This window comes from Typha angustifolia, chromosome 4 (genome assembly GCF_048772165.1).
Source record: "Typha angustifolia cultivar Huaian chromosome 4, ASM4877216v1, whole genome shotgun sequence".
NCBI lineage: Eukaryota > Viridiplantae > Streptophyta > Magnoliopsida > Poales > Typhaceae > Typha > Typha angustifolia.
The window spans coordinates 3,392,306-3,408,079 of NC_133242.1; the positions used below are offsets into that span (position 1 = coordinate 3,392,306).

The window sequence follows — 15,774 nt, forward strand, 5'->3', positions numbered from 1 at the left end:
CCGAATCCGAAAATTATATCCAACCCATATCTGAATCTGTATTGGTTTTTTTTCCCCAAAATTCTATCCATATTCGAACCAGATAGAAATTTTTTATCTGGATCGGGTTGGATAGCGGGTCAGGTCGAAGTTAATCTAACTTGTTTTCACCTCTATCTAAAGGTGGCGAGAGGTAACCTTGCCGCTGTCCTAGCAAACAACTTTTTTAGTCTCTCTCTCGAAGGGCTCTCCTTATTACTAAATAGCTTTGTCCTCCCTTTACACTCTTTTCTCTCTCTTTCTCTGTTTTCCTCATACTCTATATGCATTCTGTCAATGTCATCTCTAAAGTCTTGGCATCCTTACCCTGGGGTTCTATTCTCAGTTTTCGCCTCTTTTCCTGGCTCATTTGACGTCCTTGTCATCACCTCCATGTTGATACCTTGCTAATTTGCTAGATGTAAGTCCTCAGGCATAGCGAATCCATGCCTCCTTGCCCCATCCTTCCTCCTCTGAGTTCATATTCCATCCTCTCGATGGTCTCCATTGGTTGGTTCCCTACCACTCCCTTATCCCCTACACTCGCCTTCCTCCTCCAAGCTTATTCTCCACCACTCCGTTGCCAAATCTTACTGCTCCTCCGCTGTCCAATCTAACCTTGGCTAACACCCCTCATCAAGCTCGCGCCTTATTGTCACTTCTGGACTGTTGATTAGGAATCCTCTTCTCCGATCTTTCAGAGTTTCGTTGGGTCTTATCTTTGACTATCGAATTGCGACTAAGCTAATTTTAGAAACTATGCTCCTACAAATCTTTCAGGATTCTGCTTTATGTTGTATTTTATTTGTGCCCTAAAATTTGTTGTCTTATTTTTCTTTCTCCCTTTTGATCTTGTCGGAAAAAGAAATAAAAAATAAAAAGAATAAACCAATTTTAGAGCTATTATGATGCAAGAATTAACAAGTTCTACCATTAATTTACACATTTTTATTCTCATCTTGCAGTGCCCGGATACTATTAAGTAGAAACTCGTAAGAGAGCAGAAAAGAGTAGTAAGCGTGGGAAAGAACGAGAAGGGGGAATGCGGAAGCTTCTTTCCTCCAACCTCTTCCTCCTCAATCGGATCCAAATCCAAGTCCAAGCTCATGGAGGAAGAGGAGCCAAAGCAGCCATTTCCTCCTCCCTCTCGTCTACTTCACCTCACCACTCTTTCTCCTCTCGCCTCTTCTTCTCCTCCCGCTCAAAGTCGTCGGCTAACAATCGCCTTCCTCCCTCTCCCTTCGGCCTCCTCTCTGGATCGATCCTTCTCAAGAATGCCGAATCGATCGCCAACAGGATCACCTCTGCGTCCGTCCATCGCCGGATCCGTTCTCTCGCGTTCTCCTTGCAGCGGATCGGCGGCGCCAACCGGCTCTTCTATTCGCCTCGTAGATTTTGGTAATTGCTTATCTCTTTTAGGGTTCATCAGATCAAGCTTTAAGGAAGAGTTTGTAGTGGCAAATTTGAATTCACCGTCTCGTTTCGATTCCAACTCTTTATTTCAATTTGGAGCTCAGCATGTCATTCCGATTCCGGAGGAGGAAACCCTGATGCTTCGTGAAGTATTGCGAACATTTGATAACTAACGAGAATTATCTGAAAAGAATCATTGATATGATCTTGTTTTAGGGTCTAGGGATGATTTGAATTAACAGTGGGCATTCAATATTTCTATAGTCCTTCTTTTCCTGTTTTTCTTACATGTACCAAGTCATTGACATAATTGATTAAATCTTGACTTATGCTTGCAGTGATAGCTTACAACCAGTAATTATTTCTATTTCTGACTAATACCTAGATGCTGTTCTTGGTCGTTTCTTTTTGCAGGACGTACTGGATGCAGACACCGGACGGAGTGGTTCGTTTTCTGATTGGAACAAATATTGCGGTCTTCTTCCTGTGGAGAGTTGCCGATCCTGCATTCATGAGGAAACATTTTATGGTCAGCTTTTCAATTACAGATTTAGTATCCGTGTATCACGCACAATCAGTTATCCTTTGATCTTGTCCTTTTGAATGTCATCTCCACCATTACTGATTTTTTAATTTCTATTGAGCAGATTTCACTGGATAACTTTAAAAGTGGACGCTTGCATACATTGCTGACCAGTGCCTTTAGTCATATGGATCTTGACCATCTTGTGACTAACATGATAGGTCTTTACTTCTTTGGCACAAGTGTAAGATATATTTCGGCCTCTCATGCCATTCATGTTAAACTTCTTTTGGTTTCTGGTTAATGTTATGAGTTGCATTGTATTAATAGAGCTGACACAGCACACAAAGAAAGAGGAAGTTCATGATATTTATGTTTATCATCATATCTAGGAGACTAAAGCCTGACTTCGGAAATTCTCTAGTATATATCCAGATTACCAGTGATTCTACTTCTTTTGTGTTTTGCCTTCCAACATGGCAATTTCTGGATGGATACCATATTATCTTTTCTGTAGTATAGACCATAATATAACCTAATATATTCTTCTAGTCTAACTTTTCTTGAGAACTTTTGAAAGCTCATATAATTTGCCAATAGGAGCTCTTTTTTGTTGTGTATCTGTTTGGAATCTTTAGTTTTGCATGAACTAATTTAGACCATAACCAATTATTTTGGATATTATAAATACATTATACAAATGCATATTTGGGTGTCAGACCAAATATTATGTGTATCGATGGTTGTTGTGGGTTTAGATCAGACAAGCATTGATTAGTAGCTCACTTAGTTATTGAGATTCTTCATGGATTTATGTAAATCTAATGTTTTCCTACCCCTATCCAATTATCAACCAGTGTAACATACTCCACTTTTCTTTAGACCCCAATATTGTAGTCCACTTAATGCTCAACACTAGGTCTCACTCCTGTATTTTTCCAACTATAGTCTCACTGTTATTTGGCTATTCTTACCATAGAGAATCTAGCAAACTGAATGACTTTACTTATTCTCCAATTCAATCTATTTTGCAGTGTAGATCTTTTTATTTCTGACTATATAGTTGTTTTATTTCTGTCCTCTTACATTTTCTGAACTAATTTTTGTTTTCCTCATTCAATCAGATTGCAAATTTTTTTGGGTCTGAGTTCCTTCTGAAGTTGTACCTGGCAGGGGCACTTTGTGGATCAGTATGTTTCTTGGTGCACAAGGCATTTCTGGTTAATAAGGTAACAGTTAACAAGTGCTGAAGTAGCACTCTAAGATCAGCATGTGTTTTCATATTACCTAGCAATGTTCTTACATATTTTTAATAATATCAGGGTTATCGAGGATGGGATTATTCAAGAGCTCCTGCACTGGTACATTTTTCCTTGAGGCAAAATTTTCACTGCACATGCATTTCTTCTGTACGCCTAAAAGATTAAAATATTTTCTCATGAAAAATATGCTGTCGTCCATGTGTATTTATATACAAAAAAAGAAAAACTTTGGGTCACAGCAATAAGTTGTATCAAATTTTCATCCATCTATTTTCAGAATTAATTACTAGAATAAACAATAAATGTCTAGTTGAGCTGACATTTGCTTCTTGTCTGAAAGCTCAATGATATCTTTCCTTGCTATGTTATTCAGGGTGCAAGTGCTGCTGTAAATGCAATTATTCTTCTTGAGGTGTTTCTTTACCCGAAGAGATTAGTCTATCTCTATTTTGTGTTGCCAGTTCCTGCAATGCTAGTGGTAAGCCCAGTTTCTCTACTACCAATAGTGATGATGGTGGTTAAGATGCATTTTCTTACAGTAGTTCTTTTGGGCCCTTTTGGGCTTTCCCATTGCAGGGGGCACTATTGATTGGAACTGATTTATGGAGGGCTAAGACGGTATGTATTACTATATTATTAGCCAATTATATTTTTGAGCCAGCTCCCCCTAGTATAAATAGAGATATTCTACTAAGTTATATCAGGTTTAGTTAATCAGGACTGCAGATTTCTATTGCTTCCATTTGTTATTGTAAGCAAGACATTTGCCACTTGAAATTTTTTCCAATTTATGCTTAATGGAATCTGATATATCTAAAAAGCGTCTTGAGGGTTCAAATGATCCATGCATTTGATATATTTTGATTGTTCCATTTTGCATCCTAAAAGATATTATCTAATGAATGAATTAATCAAGCATCTAACAAGTTTGCCCTATAGTTCATCAATTTTAATGCTTTTCAACATCTGTGGAGTCATTTACTCTTTCACCTGCAATAATAGTGCTCTGTAAGCTCCTAACCATCTTGCTTTTCCTTATTTAGTGAATTAAAATGTAATGCTCTCTCTCTCTTTCTCCCTTTCAGGGACAAGGGCATGTATCTGGTTCAGCTCATCTAGGTGGCTCCCTCGTTGCGGCACTTGTATGGGCTAGAGTTAGAAAGGGTTGGATCTAATCCAACAACAATCTTGACACTTTTCCAGAAGCTCTTGTGGGCTAGATATAGGAAGTTTAGTCAAGCAGGCTATCGAGCTGACCCTTTTTTAACCCCTCCCCCCTCCCCCCTCCCCCCTCCCCCAACCTTTTTGTTATTTTCTTGCAACTTTGGAAGCTACGCTGATCAAGTTATTAATAGGAACCACTAACCATCTTGTAACTTGCACCTACTAATAGTAGAGAGTAATACCTTGGCATATGGCAAATGTAATGCAGTAAATTTGCATTCTAGATTGCTCTCGCTGTTACCTGCTCTGTGCTACATATTAGGTTGTTACTTGTTTGGAAGTAAGAGGAGCTTATGTGTTGTATGGTGTTTCATTACTGCAAAAATTAGCCCGGACTTTGCCGGTTTAAGTACTAGTTAACTCCATGGAGTATTTTCACGACTTAAAGCTAATCTCAGAGCCATCAAGAGTAGTAGCGTTGCTGCTGCTCAGATAAAAGTCCATGTCTGCAAACAATACAACTTAAAAAGAAATCAAGCAGCATTTCTTTTCAGGATTGAGAGCAGCGTGGTTGTATTTATTATCCTTGGGGTGGTAAAAATAAAAGGAAAGAAAAAGAGACCAAGAAGCTGCACAAAAAGCTTCTTTGGCAAACCGCGAGGTTGCATGAAAATGGAACAGTAGCTTAATAGTTAGCACATATACAGCTCATTGTCTTATATGTTTTAGAACATATAAGATAAAATAGAACGTGATTCTTTTATCAAGTGAAGATTAGCCCGTGAACGATAAAACAAGATAAGGCTAGAAAGTACAAGACGAGAAAAAGCCAGAAAGCACAAGAAAGACAAATTAAAGGCCAGAAAGTACAAGAACGACAAATAGAGACCAGAATTTCCCATTTCCCATGCTAGGCTTATTGAAAATTTGTACAAGAAACACTCAGACCAACTACAGTGAGATCGAACGAAAGCTTATCACTGGGGGAAAGAAAGAAAGAAACATCAAAAGGCTAGAAATACAAGCAAAAACATGCATTTCTCATTTGACAAGAGACACTCTTACCAATACCGCAAGGTTGCATAGACTATTATCATTGGGGAAAAAAAGGAAAAGATACGAAAAGGTTAGAAAGTACAAGAAAAGTTTTTTTTAAATAAAAAAAAAGAGCACAAGAAAAAACAGCATTTCTCATTTTCTAAGCTAGGATTAGTGAAATTTTGTACAAGAAACACTAAAAAATTCGGCAGTCTCATGAAAGCAATCGTTGGGGGGTGGGAGGTAGAGAGAGAGAGAGAGAAGGAAAACATATTAAAAGCACAAAACAAAAGCATGCATTTCTCATTTTGCAAGCCTAGGCTTACAAGAAACACTGGAGTCATTAAAGCACAAGACCCCTGCTAGAAGCATCAGCATCAAGAAATATCTGTTAAACACCACTGACAAATAACAAAACACAGCTTAGATGTCACTTACTTTCAAGAATCAACGTGCTTGCTACAATATCTCACATTGCCACCACGCATTACCAAATGACACTGTATACAAAGAAACAATTCTGCATACTGTATCTTCTCAGATTTGTATAAATTCATAAACCATCAAAAGATTCAGAAAAGTATGACCTGACTTCAAAGAACATTTAGCAGAATTTAAGTGAATGGAGAGCATGGGAATTACTGTTATTCAAAAAGAAACACCAACTGCGCGGATCAAAATTATATGAAATTTCGACAAACGGGCGGAACAAAGGCATCCATCATCTACTTCACCTTTCTAAGAGAATTTGCAAATTAACTGGGTTATCAAGGCGGGAAAAGACTAATCTGACAGGGCCTGAACAGGGCGGATTAGGAAACTCAAATAAATAATAGATAACAAAGTAGATAAACACATGAACTTGGCACAAGTGATAGCAATGAGGAAAGGATTTAATAGAAGATGAAATCACGAGAGAGTGGTACAACCCGGCTGACATTCACAATAGGGCTTTCTCATTTTTATTAGGTCTGGTCACTCAGTTATTAAGATATGATGGACCCTATGTTGGAATATTCTAAAAGATGGCAGTAGCATGATGTCCACTCTCTTAGACATATTACAATCACAAGAACTGAACTTCATAATTAGGGTTTGACCATAAAGCACAAAAAGCCATCTGATATTCGGGAACTCATCTTTACTATGATTGCTTCTATACAAAAGAGGGGAGAAATGCTTTGACACAGATAATTGTAGTAGAACCTAAAATTTAGACAAAAGCAAAGTTATAGAAGACAACAACCTAATGATGAATTGATACATATTGCTAATGAGAATAAATATTCAAATACAGGAGGGGAGAGAGGGAGAAAAGCATCATAAATAAAGAGAAGAGCGGTTCTCTATCTCCTCTTCAGAGCCCTAACTTTGGTGAAAAAGTCTGATCCACCAACTCATGTTAAATTATATGTTTTGATGTGCTTATATCCCTGCCTGTGTGACTCCACACACCCGTGTCTTTGGCATATTCCCCATTTCAATCAAAAGTTCTCTTAGTAGGGTAAATGCATATGTGATATTGGGCTATTGAGATGATATACTTATGTTCAGAATTGGCAACAGAAGAGAAGCCACTAAACCATTTTCATGATCTAAAAGGCAGCAATGAGGTAAGCAAAAAGAAAGAAAAAAGTCAAAAGTAAGTACAGTGACCTGAATATCAAAAAGTGAATCTAAATATTCAAAGAAAGCTTCAGAGGAACCCTAAGCAGCTAACTGCTGTAATTTATCACATTGAAATCTGAAAGTTAGAAGCAACTTTGCTCCTCTTGTACTATTTGAAATTTTGAATGCTATTTTCTGCACACCAAATCTAGGTAGTGTAGTTTGGCTGATACCATTACATGCTGTCTAATGATGAGTATGTCGTAACACAATTCCAGAATTCCCAAGGATGTAGAAGATATGTTGCTACTCTCTTAAAGAAGTTCATGATTTACAATTAAAAGGACCTAAATTCCTGATAAAGAATATGTCTATCGCTCACTATGGTATGGTCAAAAAATCAGCTTAATCTTCACTCTTCAGAGAAAGTAACAAGAATTGACTGCAGACAAAGATGATTGCCCAATAGGAGCATTTAGACATACCTCAACTTTTCTACATGACTAGATCCACCAGGAACCAGAAATTAGCAGTTCCACCGGTCTCACTACACCGTGACAACTGATACAATTCCATATTGGGAAAGCCCATCCGCAAAATAGATTACAGCTGAGCAAGTTCTTGTGGATTCTCCATAGCTTCTTTAAGTATCATCTCTGCTCGCCGCTTCTTGTCATCCCTCTCGTCATCCCTCAGGAACCATGAGTCCTTTTTATCATCCAGAGCACTCGAAGACAATGGCAGTGCAATAGATTTCTTATCAATTCCAAACTTGAAATGCACTGTCGGCCTTTGTGAAGGAAGACACTTTTTCTCCATATCATCAGCACTAAGTACCCCACTCTTTGCCGCCTCAATTGCAGGTGCAAAAGTCTCAAGCACTGAAGGTCTCTTATTGGAAGGAGCCTCAGAAGGGATAGCAACCTCTGACACTTCTTTCTCTCCGTACGGCAGAGGCGGAGCAAGGTAAGGATTGCTCCCAACCACCTGCTTCCCCTTGTCAGCATCGACCTCAATTAACGGGGTAAACCCAGCAGGGTTATTGCTTGCAAGCCGCTGCTGTAAGTTTAGCAAAGACATCTCAGCCTTCCTCCGTTGCCTCACTTGTTCAACCATATCAGCTCGAGGGTCTGTAGTTCTTTTGTTCCACACTGGTGTATGGATGTACGTGTGTGGATCAGGAAATGCAGGAAGCCACTCCGGTATATGTTTCCCTCCCACTGCCTCCCCAACCTCAGCGAAGCTAGGGGCAGCCTTTGGTGTTCGAGCAATTGGAAACTTGGGTATCGAACGTGCAAATGGAATTTCCTCCTCTGTGCTCACGAAGCTTGCGATATCTCTTACAACACCAGAATTAACCAAGCAATGGTGCACATCAGATGCGGCAGAAAATCCCTGCGATGAACTCAAGTCCTCTAGACCCTGTATTACATCAAATACGTTGCAACTCGTCCTGCCCGAAAGATTTGCGTAAAATCTCGCAGCTTTCCCTAGATCACAAATGTACCGGATCGCAACATCCGCAAGCGCATCGATGGCGGACCGTTGTGCGCTCTGAAACCCGCTCGTCTCCAAAATCTGCGCGACGGCTATCTTGGAGACGGCACGTCCGAACTCATCGCTGCCGCCAGAGAGGTTGCTTTTTCTCGAATCGTTCTGGTTGTCCCTGCCACTCTCCCTACCACCATCGCTCATGTTCAACTGATCATATCGATCTCCAATCTCAAGATTTCACCACCATCAACCACAGTTGTCTCATCGGAGACCTCCGGGGAGCTTTCGGCAGGGCTCGATCTGAACCAAGGGTTTCGAACAAGAATCGTTTGAAAACCCTAGATTTCTTGTAGCATTCGAAACGGGAAGCTGGGAGCTGCTGAGGAACTCACCGTCGAGTCCGGGAAGAAGCTGACTCCGCCATAGATCTCGCCGGCTATAGCTCCAAATAGGAAGAGGTCGATCCTTCAGATCGGGAGGCTTCGAGCCAATTGTACCCTAGATGGGAAGAAATCTAGGGTTTGGGGGGGACATAGGAGAGAGTAGAAAGCGAGAGTGTGTGTAAGAATCTAGGGCTCGGTCGACCGTTAGGGTTTCTCGTAAACCCTAGAGAGAGAGAGAAGAGAGAGGAGAGAGAGGAAGAGATCGAGCTGGAATTGAGGGGGAGGGGCGCGGCCATTTTAAAGAAGGGGAGAGGGTTCGGGCAAGATGGGATTTCGCGTTGAGGTGACTCGAAGGAGAGGAAAGTAATTCAAACTATTACCAGGTGGCGTATTGTGACTAGATAAGTTTCGCCCAGCTCGGATTAAGATGCTGGTTTCTTTGTTAGTTTCGGGTGTTCCGCCGGCACAGATGATTTGGGTTTGTTTCGGCTCACAGGGAACGGCGTGCACAAGGAAACCGATGGTATGCAGAATCGAATGTAGGAAATCCCCATTACATCCAATGAAAGACATGCCAAGTATATATGCATATGCGGGCGGGCGTGGACTACTGCCGTAAAATATCTGCAACGTGGAAGGACTTTGTTGCTCTATCTAGCTGTTTCCTGTTAGCTATCATCTGCCATGAACCAAAAATGTATTTTTTATTATTTCATTTTCTCTTTCACTTATTACCAAAAAAAAAGGCCAAAACAAAATTCTATGGGGCTCAATTATGTTTAAAATTAATACATAATTTTAAACAATATAAAGCCTTGATGCAAAATTAGAATTATGATTTATAAATTAAATAATATGAATAACACCCTATATCTTTAACTATATTGTAAATAAACCTCTCACTTTGCCATCTATTTAAATTAATCTAGTAATTGAATTAAATTATATATATATATATATATATATATATATATATATATATATCAAACATAATTTATCTAGAAATTAAGGGAGCATGCCTGAGCTTGTTTAGTTTCTTCCAAGGGTGCCTAAATTTCCAAAATAATTTGTTAAATTTTATGTGAATTATGAATTTGGGTCAACTGGATCTCTATGATCTCATCTGGTCAAATTGAGGCCAAAATAATAATAATAATAATAATAATAATAATAATGACCATGCGAACTGGGTGATGTATATTATTACACTGTTTCAATTAATGGGCTAGGTTTGCCAAATAGCTTTTCAGATTTGGGTCACCCTATGGGCTAAATGGCCTAACATTCTCTCTATAATTGGGTTAGGCTTTGTGGCTTTATGCCCAATGGGCCAGTATAAGAGTCGGCATATTCTGAACTTGTTTAAAGAAACTTGTTACATATACTTCCTGTTTACGTTTTACATATATACCCCTCTAAAGTTGATATTTATCTATTTACCCTTCAAAAACAATTCGCTTTTGCATGTTAAAACCTTTTATTTTTATATAAATACTCATGAATGTTAACCAACGGTTTAAATGTTAATCCATTTAAGTAAAAGGACAAAATTATATTTATTCATTAAAAAAAGATACATTGCTCTCAAATGAAGGTGTATTTTTTTTTTACTTTCGTCTATTAAATGTTTCATATTTCAATTGTATTTTGATTTAATATGTATGCTAGTAAAACTAAATATTTATCAAATTATTCTCACCTTTTTTTCTCATTCCGGGATGATTTATTAAAACAATGTTTCTAGATATAACATAAAGTTTATAGTATGTATATACATACATGCATATACATGTTCACACAGATGTAGATGATAGAAGTATCTTCAATGATAACTTCGACTAGAATTAAAGCCCACATCCTAAAATATCATACATAGACATGGTAACATAGGGCAATATTAATGACAATATTCATAGTCTTTAATTAAGGTGAAAAAAAAATAGAGAAAAGGACTAGGTAGCCATGGCTCCTGGGGGACCATGCTATGTGAGAGGAATAGGATGGTCCATGCATGGCAAAGGGAAAAGGACCACATCCCATGCATGCAAGCAAAACCCTACAGGGCCTTTGTATGACTATATATGTATACAGCTTTCTTTCCTGGGACCACATATTGCATCCTGCATGCTCTCATGAAGCCTGCCCCACTTCTGCTGCCATACTTAAAACCCCACTCGATCTCCACCCCTTCTTCCTTAGATCTCATGCACTTATCATGTACATGTGTGTCTCATTAGAACTAAACATTAGATTCACTATAAACAAAGCCAAATGATCTCATCTTATTTCTTCTAGTTTCTTATTTCAGTTTTACACCCTGTTTAGATGGAGAGAAGAGAGAAAAAAGAAAGAAGAGAAGACAATATAGGAGATTCCTCTTCCTCTTCTTTCCCTTCTCTCATATAACCCAGCAAGGAGAGAATTATTTTCTTCTCTTCTCTTCTCTCATATTATCTCTATCCAAACTGTATATATATATATATAGAGAGAGAGAGAGAGAGAGAGAGAGAGAGAGAGAGAGAGAGAGAGAGAGAGAGAGAGAGAGATCAAGGGGTACAGAATGGAATGTATGTGGCGTTATAACATTGAAAAAGAAGTTGCATATATCTGCGGTGGATCCTTCAAATGTATGTCTGAATGTATATAGGTGAAGATTTTTATTTTTCCAACATTGATTTTATTTCTAAAACAGCAATACTATGAGACCATTTTCTTACTAAACAACCCAGATAGAGACTGTCGATTATTAAAGCTAGCATTTCGTAATGAGATAATTGAAGGAATATGGTTTACTAATTAGAACAGTTTGTTGTATACAAGAGCTAGTTTATGCTTTATAGCCATAATTTGCAGCAAAGTATCAAACTATTGAAAAAGAAAAGAAAATAATAATAATAATAATAATAATATTCATAACACTCGGGTTACTAGATAGAGATCCTGCATTGCCTTCTCTTTTGTACCAACCTATAAAAGCACTGTAATGGACTAATTTAAGTACAATATATTCACATAAACCTCAAAGCAATAAATTGCATATCATCTTTCGATTATGAAATGAGATAACATTTACATACAAGCAATATCGTCATCCATAAATAAAAGAGGCAATTACTCCAAATAATAAAAACTTTCAATGATGAAAGTTGTTTGCTGTAAATTTGTTCACATTACCTTTTTTTCTTCAAAACTAGCTAGTTTGTTGAACTAAAAGATGCATATTAAAAGGTAGCATTGAGTCCATACTTACTTGCTACTTCCTTTGCAAATTCTAGGCATCGATCAATTAACTCAAAAAGAAGAAAAGAAAAAGAAAAAACTTTGTGAGCATTGTGATGCTATTTGAATGGAGGAGACTTGTCAGGGAACTCAACTGAGTGATGTTGTGAACCGAAGCTGTCAATGGGAAAATGATTGAGCTCCTTGGCGTCGAAGCTTGATGGAGTGGTCATGTATGATGCCGAGATCAATGGCGGCGCCTCGTCTGCGTGATAATATACTAGCTGAGATCTGGGTGCCAGCGAGAGCAATTGTGAAGTCGAACAATTATCAGAAACCTCCAGTTCAGAAGAATGGTGGTAGTAAGAAGCATATGAAAAGGCATTGTTTATCAAGCCTGCAGGATAGTGATTTGCAGCAAATTGCTCAGAATGGATCATGCCTGCAGCTTCTTTGCCATCCTGGATGACTACCTTGTCCCTAGCCTTCTGATCAAGAGCCAGATCTGAGTTCCAACATAGTGGTCTCTGTAAGTATTCGACATCAGTAATAGCAGCATCTTGGTTGCCAAAGTTGTGATGATCATTTGTCTTTGTACTAGAGAACAAGGATAATGGCAGCGAGGGGGCTTCCGGTGGTGGTGGCGCCGCCGCTGCCGTCGACTGATGATGAGGGAAACTAAAATTTACTTGCGGCGGAAGTTGGAGGGGAGGAAGATGATCGATCTCATGTTGAGCAGCATCAAGTAGCCAATCCACCACTTTGCTAGGCTGGTTAAGTCCGAGTCTATGTTGAAGGTCATACAGCTGAATCGCCGTCGGTACCGAGAGCCGGACGCGGCGATCCCTTAGTCCTCTAATTGTTCTCACTTTACTGTGTCTATCTTTCCCTCCAAATGCGCGAGAAACACGAACAATTCGTGGATCTAGCTTCAGTCCCGATGACCATTGTCGCGAACTTGTTGTGGGTTTATTATCATCAGCAACACCTCCTCCTCCTCCTGTGGATAGTAGCGCAGTTTCTCTTTTATCTCTTTGCATGTTAAGGCTAGCTAGCTCTTACATGCATCGATCACACCTGAGCGACTGGATGGATAAAAGATGAAAGTAATTATACTTCTGGATACTGTTATTTAGAAACATCAAAAGATTTATCCAGAAAACAAGATTTCTTTTCGTAGTCAAGAAAGGGTAATATGTTACAGATGCAAGAAAACTAGCAAAGAAATTGTGTACGTGGTTTCATATGGATAAAATCAGTTCATTATGCATGCTGAAAGGAAGATTTGATGGTGAGTAATTAGAGGTGAAATCAGAGGAGAACTAGAAATAATTATCATCAGAAACGATTGAAAATTGTAGAGCATGAATTTTTTTTTTCAAAAAAAAATTCTAGAGAATGGATTGAATAGCAGTAGATTATATTCTTCTCATCTTCTTTGAGAGAATAAAGAAGAGAGCAGATATGCATCAGACTTTGAATTTGTAAATTTTTTGTATTTCATCTGAGGGAATCAAACAGCATAAAGAAAAGAAGAAGAAGAAGAAGAAGAAGAAAGAATGGACTTCTCTTAATTTTGTGAATTTGATGACTGCTATGGCCTATGGAGCATGTCATCTCTTTGCTGACAAATGGAATGCATAAACTAGCAGACAAACTTACTTGTTGCTTCAAAGAAGACTGTGACATCCTTCTGAAAGATCGATCATCAAGAACTGAAGCATGATGGCGCATACCGAAGGCGACTCACAGGCAAGAAGACCTCTCTGGCTTCAAAATTCACAGGAGACAAGACCTCTCTGGCTTCAGAAGAAGATCTGATTTTGCATGAATTACAACCTCCGAAGAGCAGATATATGCAACTTGAGAAAGGAAAGATTCTTGATTTGCACAAGCCCTAGAAAAGGGGAAAAAGTTTGGAGCACTTGCAAACATGTGGTGCATACTTGCGCCTGTCAAGTGGACAGTGTAGCTATCAAAATTTCACCCCATTTACTGTCATGCGCCGCACCTTTTACCGCTGTAATTGGCGAAGATAAGTAGGTGTTTTTGACTATCTGAGATAAACCTGATTGTTACTATCTGCAGTAACTAGTACACTATCAGACGGATATGCAGCTGAAGAATCTTGATGCCTTGATCAGGAAAAGGATTGCTGGATGATTGATGATCAACTCCCAAGACTTCTGTGACTGATGTATACATCCACTGAAATTCTAACCTACTTACTTACGTAGCGTCTACGAGACCATTGCTACTTATTCTTTGACTATGTAAGGTTAATGATGTGCTCAATTACAAGAAAGGATAATTCTATTTACCTTCCTATGACCAAGCATTTATATACATCATGATGATGCTTAATTTGTCAAGAACTAAAAAGTACAGGCCTGTGAGCAAACTGATAAAGTAATTAAAGCTAGATTTCTGATATTACTAGAAACTTAATAAGATTTACAATTATCAACTTGGTTCTAAAGTTAAATTTTTAGAGCAAATAGCTTGACTGGTTCTGCACATTTATGTGGTTCACTGAATTGGACCTAAAACACTAGAAGCCTTCTTTGAATACCTAAACTTGAAACCCTAGGAGGAGGCTACTGCTTAGCCCAGGGACCAATACAACATCTTTAGGGCATCCACTCTAGTAGGACCACACAACTTTAACTCTATCCTTGTTTGATTAATTACGCAAACTCTTTATTTATCTCTTTGTATTACAAATTATTTTACTTGAAGAAAGCACCCAAAAAATAAAAATAAAAGGAGAATGACATAAATGGTAGATTTCTAACAAGTTCATTATGGTCCCCAAAATATCACAAAGCCAAGTGCAGTGTACCATGATAATTGAGCAGCATCTAACAAATGTACGAAGATATAAAGCATTTCACTATCAATAAGCTTGTGACTTCTATTTAACTTACCTTCCATTTTAATGTTTGTGAAGCAAATGAAAGCAAGTACTCTTATGATCCTATCCATTCATCTAAATGACAGCCCGACAAGAAGATCTAAACATCTATCTCATGTCTATCACCTTGAAGTAGGGAATGTTACTGACGCATTATCTACACTAAAAGCAAGGTAAGATAACTCATCTCAATATTTAAGGAGCTGCTGCTTAGTATCATATACATCTTCTTCCAACGTAGCTTCAAGAAAATATGAACATGAACACGACCTCTTCGCGGAGTAACACCAAAACAAAAAGAAAAGAAAAGAAAACAGAAGGCTCGACTTCCTCCTCCTTGGTCTCCATTGGAGCTGCTCTTTTGCCACCACCTTCTAAAAAGAGAGAGGAAGATATGAGCATATATATATATATATATATAGCACTTCCAAGTCTTCCCTACAAAGTTTTAGTAGTCATTTCCCTCGTGTTCTTAGAGCAGAATAGCGATTCATAGAGTATAAAGATACTGAATATAATATGAAGTTTAATTTGATAAACAAAGAGGCCAAGAAGTATATTTCTCCTTTACTTGGATCATGCTAGCTGCACCACTGCAGCACACAGCTCAGAAGAAATATGCTTTCTGACAGAATGATGACAAAGACGTGTATTTTTGCTAGATATGCACCATCTCTTAATCAAAGGCGCACTAGATCTACCCTCTTTAGATATCCATATGGGCTGCACTTATTATTT

At 38.4% G+C, this 15,774-nt stretch overlaps 3 protein-coding genes across 6 annotated transcripts; 1 reads left to right on the forward strand and 2 right to left on the reverse strand.

Annotated features, from left to right (window-relative positions):
- Positions 1-252: 252 nt before the first annotated feature.
- On the forward strand, positions 253-4,753 carry LOC140758882 (RHOMBOID-like protein 12, mitochondrial). Of its 3 annotated transcripts, none has more exons than XM_073095265.1 (9): positions 253-720; positions 984-1,416; positions 1,846-1,960; positions 2,079-2,198; positions 3,079-3,183; positions 3,277-3,315; positions 3,590-3,694; positions 3,793-3,834; positions 4,302-4,753. In XM_073095265.1, the coding sequence occupies exons 2-9, from the start codon at positions 1,061-1,063 to the stop codon at positions 4,389-4,391; spliced, it is 972 nt and encodes a 323-aa protein (XP_072951366.1). In that variant the 5' UTR covers positions 253-720; positions 984-1,060; the 3' UTR covers positions 4,392-4,753. The 3 variants fall into 3 exon arrangements, with proteins under 3 accessions (XP_072951366.1, XP_072951368.1, XP_072951367.1); XM_073095267.1 differs by having other exon boundaries at positions 253-528; XM_073095266.1 differs by having other exon boundaries at positions 253-439.
- Positions 4,754-4,928: 175 nt separating this feature from the next.
- LOC140758881 (transcription initiation factor TFIID subunit 8-like) lies at positions 4,929-9,198 on the reverse strand. Of its 2 annotated transcripts, none has more exons than XR_012104169.1 (2): positions 7,512-9,198; positions 4,929-5,918 (listed from the first exon to the last, which is right to left on the reverse strand). XR_012104169.1 is itself a non-coding variant. In XM_073095264.1 (2 exons), exon 2 carries the CDS (start codon positions 8,719-8,721, stop codon positions 7,630-7,632), a length of 1,092 nt encoding a protein of 363 aa, XP_072951365.1. In that variant the 5' UTR covers positions 8,722-8,820; positions 8,913-9,198; the 3' UTR covers positions 7,319-7,629. The 2 variants fall into 2 exon arrangements, 1 of the variants encoding a protein (XP_072951365.1); XM_073095264.1 differs by lacking the exon at positions 4,929-5,918 and having other exon boundaries at positions 7,319-8,820; positions 8,913-9,198.
- Positions 9,199-11,911: 2,713 nt separating this feature from the next.
- LOC140759117 (transcription factor TCP5) lies at positions 11,912-14,025 on the reverse strand. The gene is made up of 2 exons (XM_073095591.1): positions 13,785-14,025; positions 11,912-13,207 (listed from the first exon to the last, which is right to left on the reverse strand). The coding sequence occupies exon 2, from the start codon at positions 13,160-13,162 to the stop codon at positions 12,242-12,244; it is 921 nt and encodes a 306-aa protein (XP_072951692.1). The 5' UTR covers positions 13,163-13,207; positions 13,785-14,025; the 3' UTR covers positions 11,912-12,241.
- Positions 14,026-15,774: the final 1,749 nt, after the last annotated feature.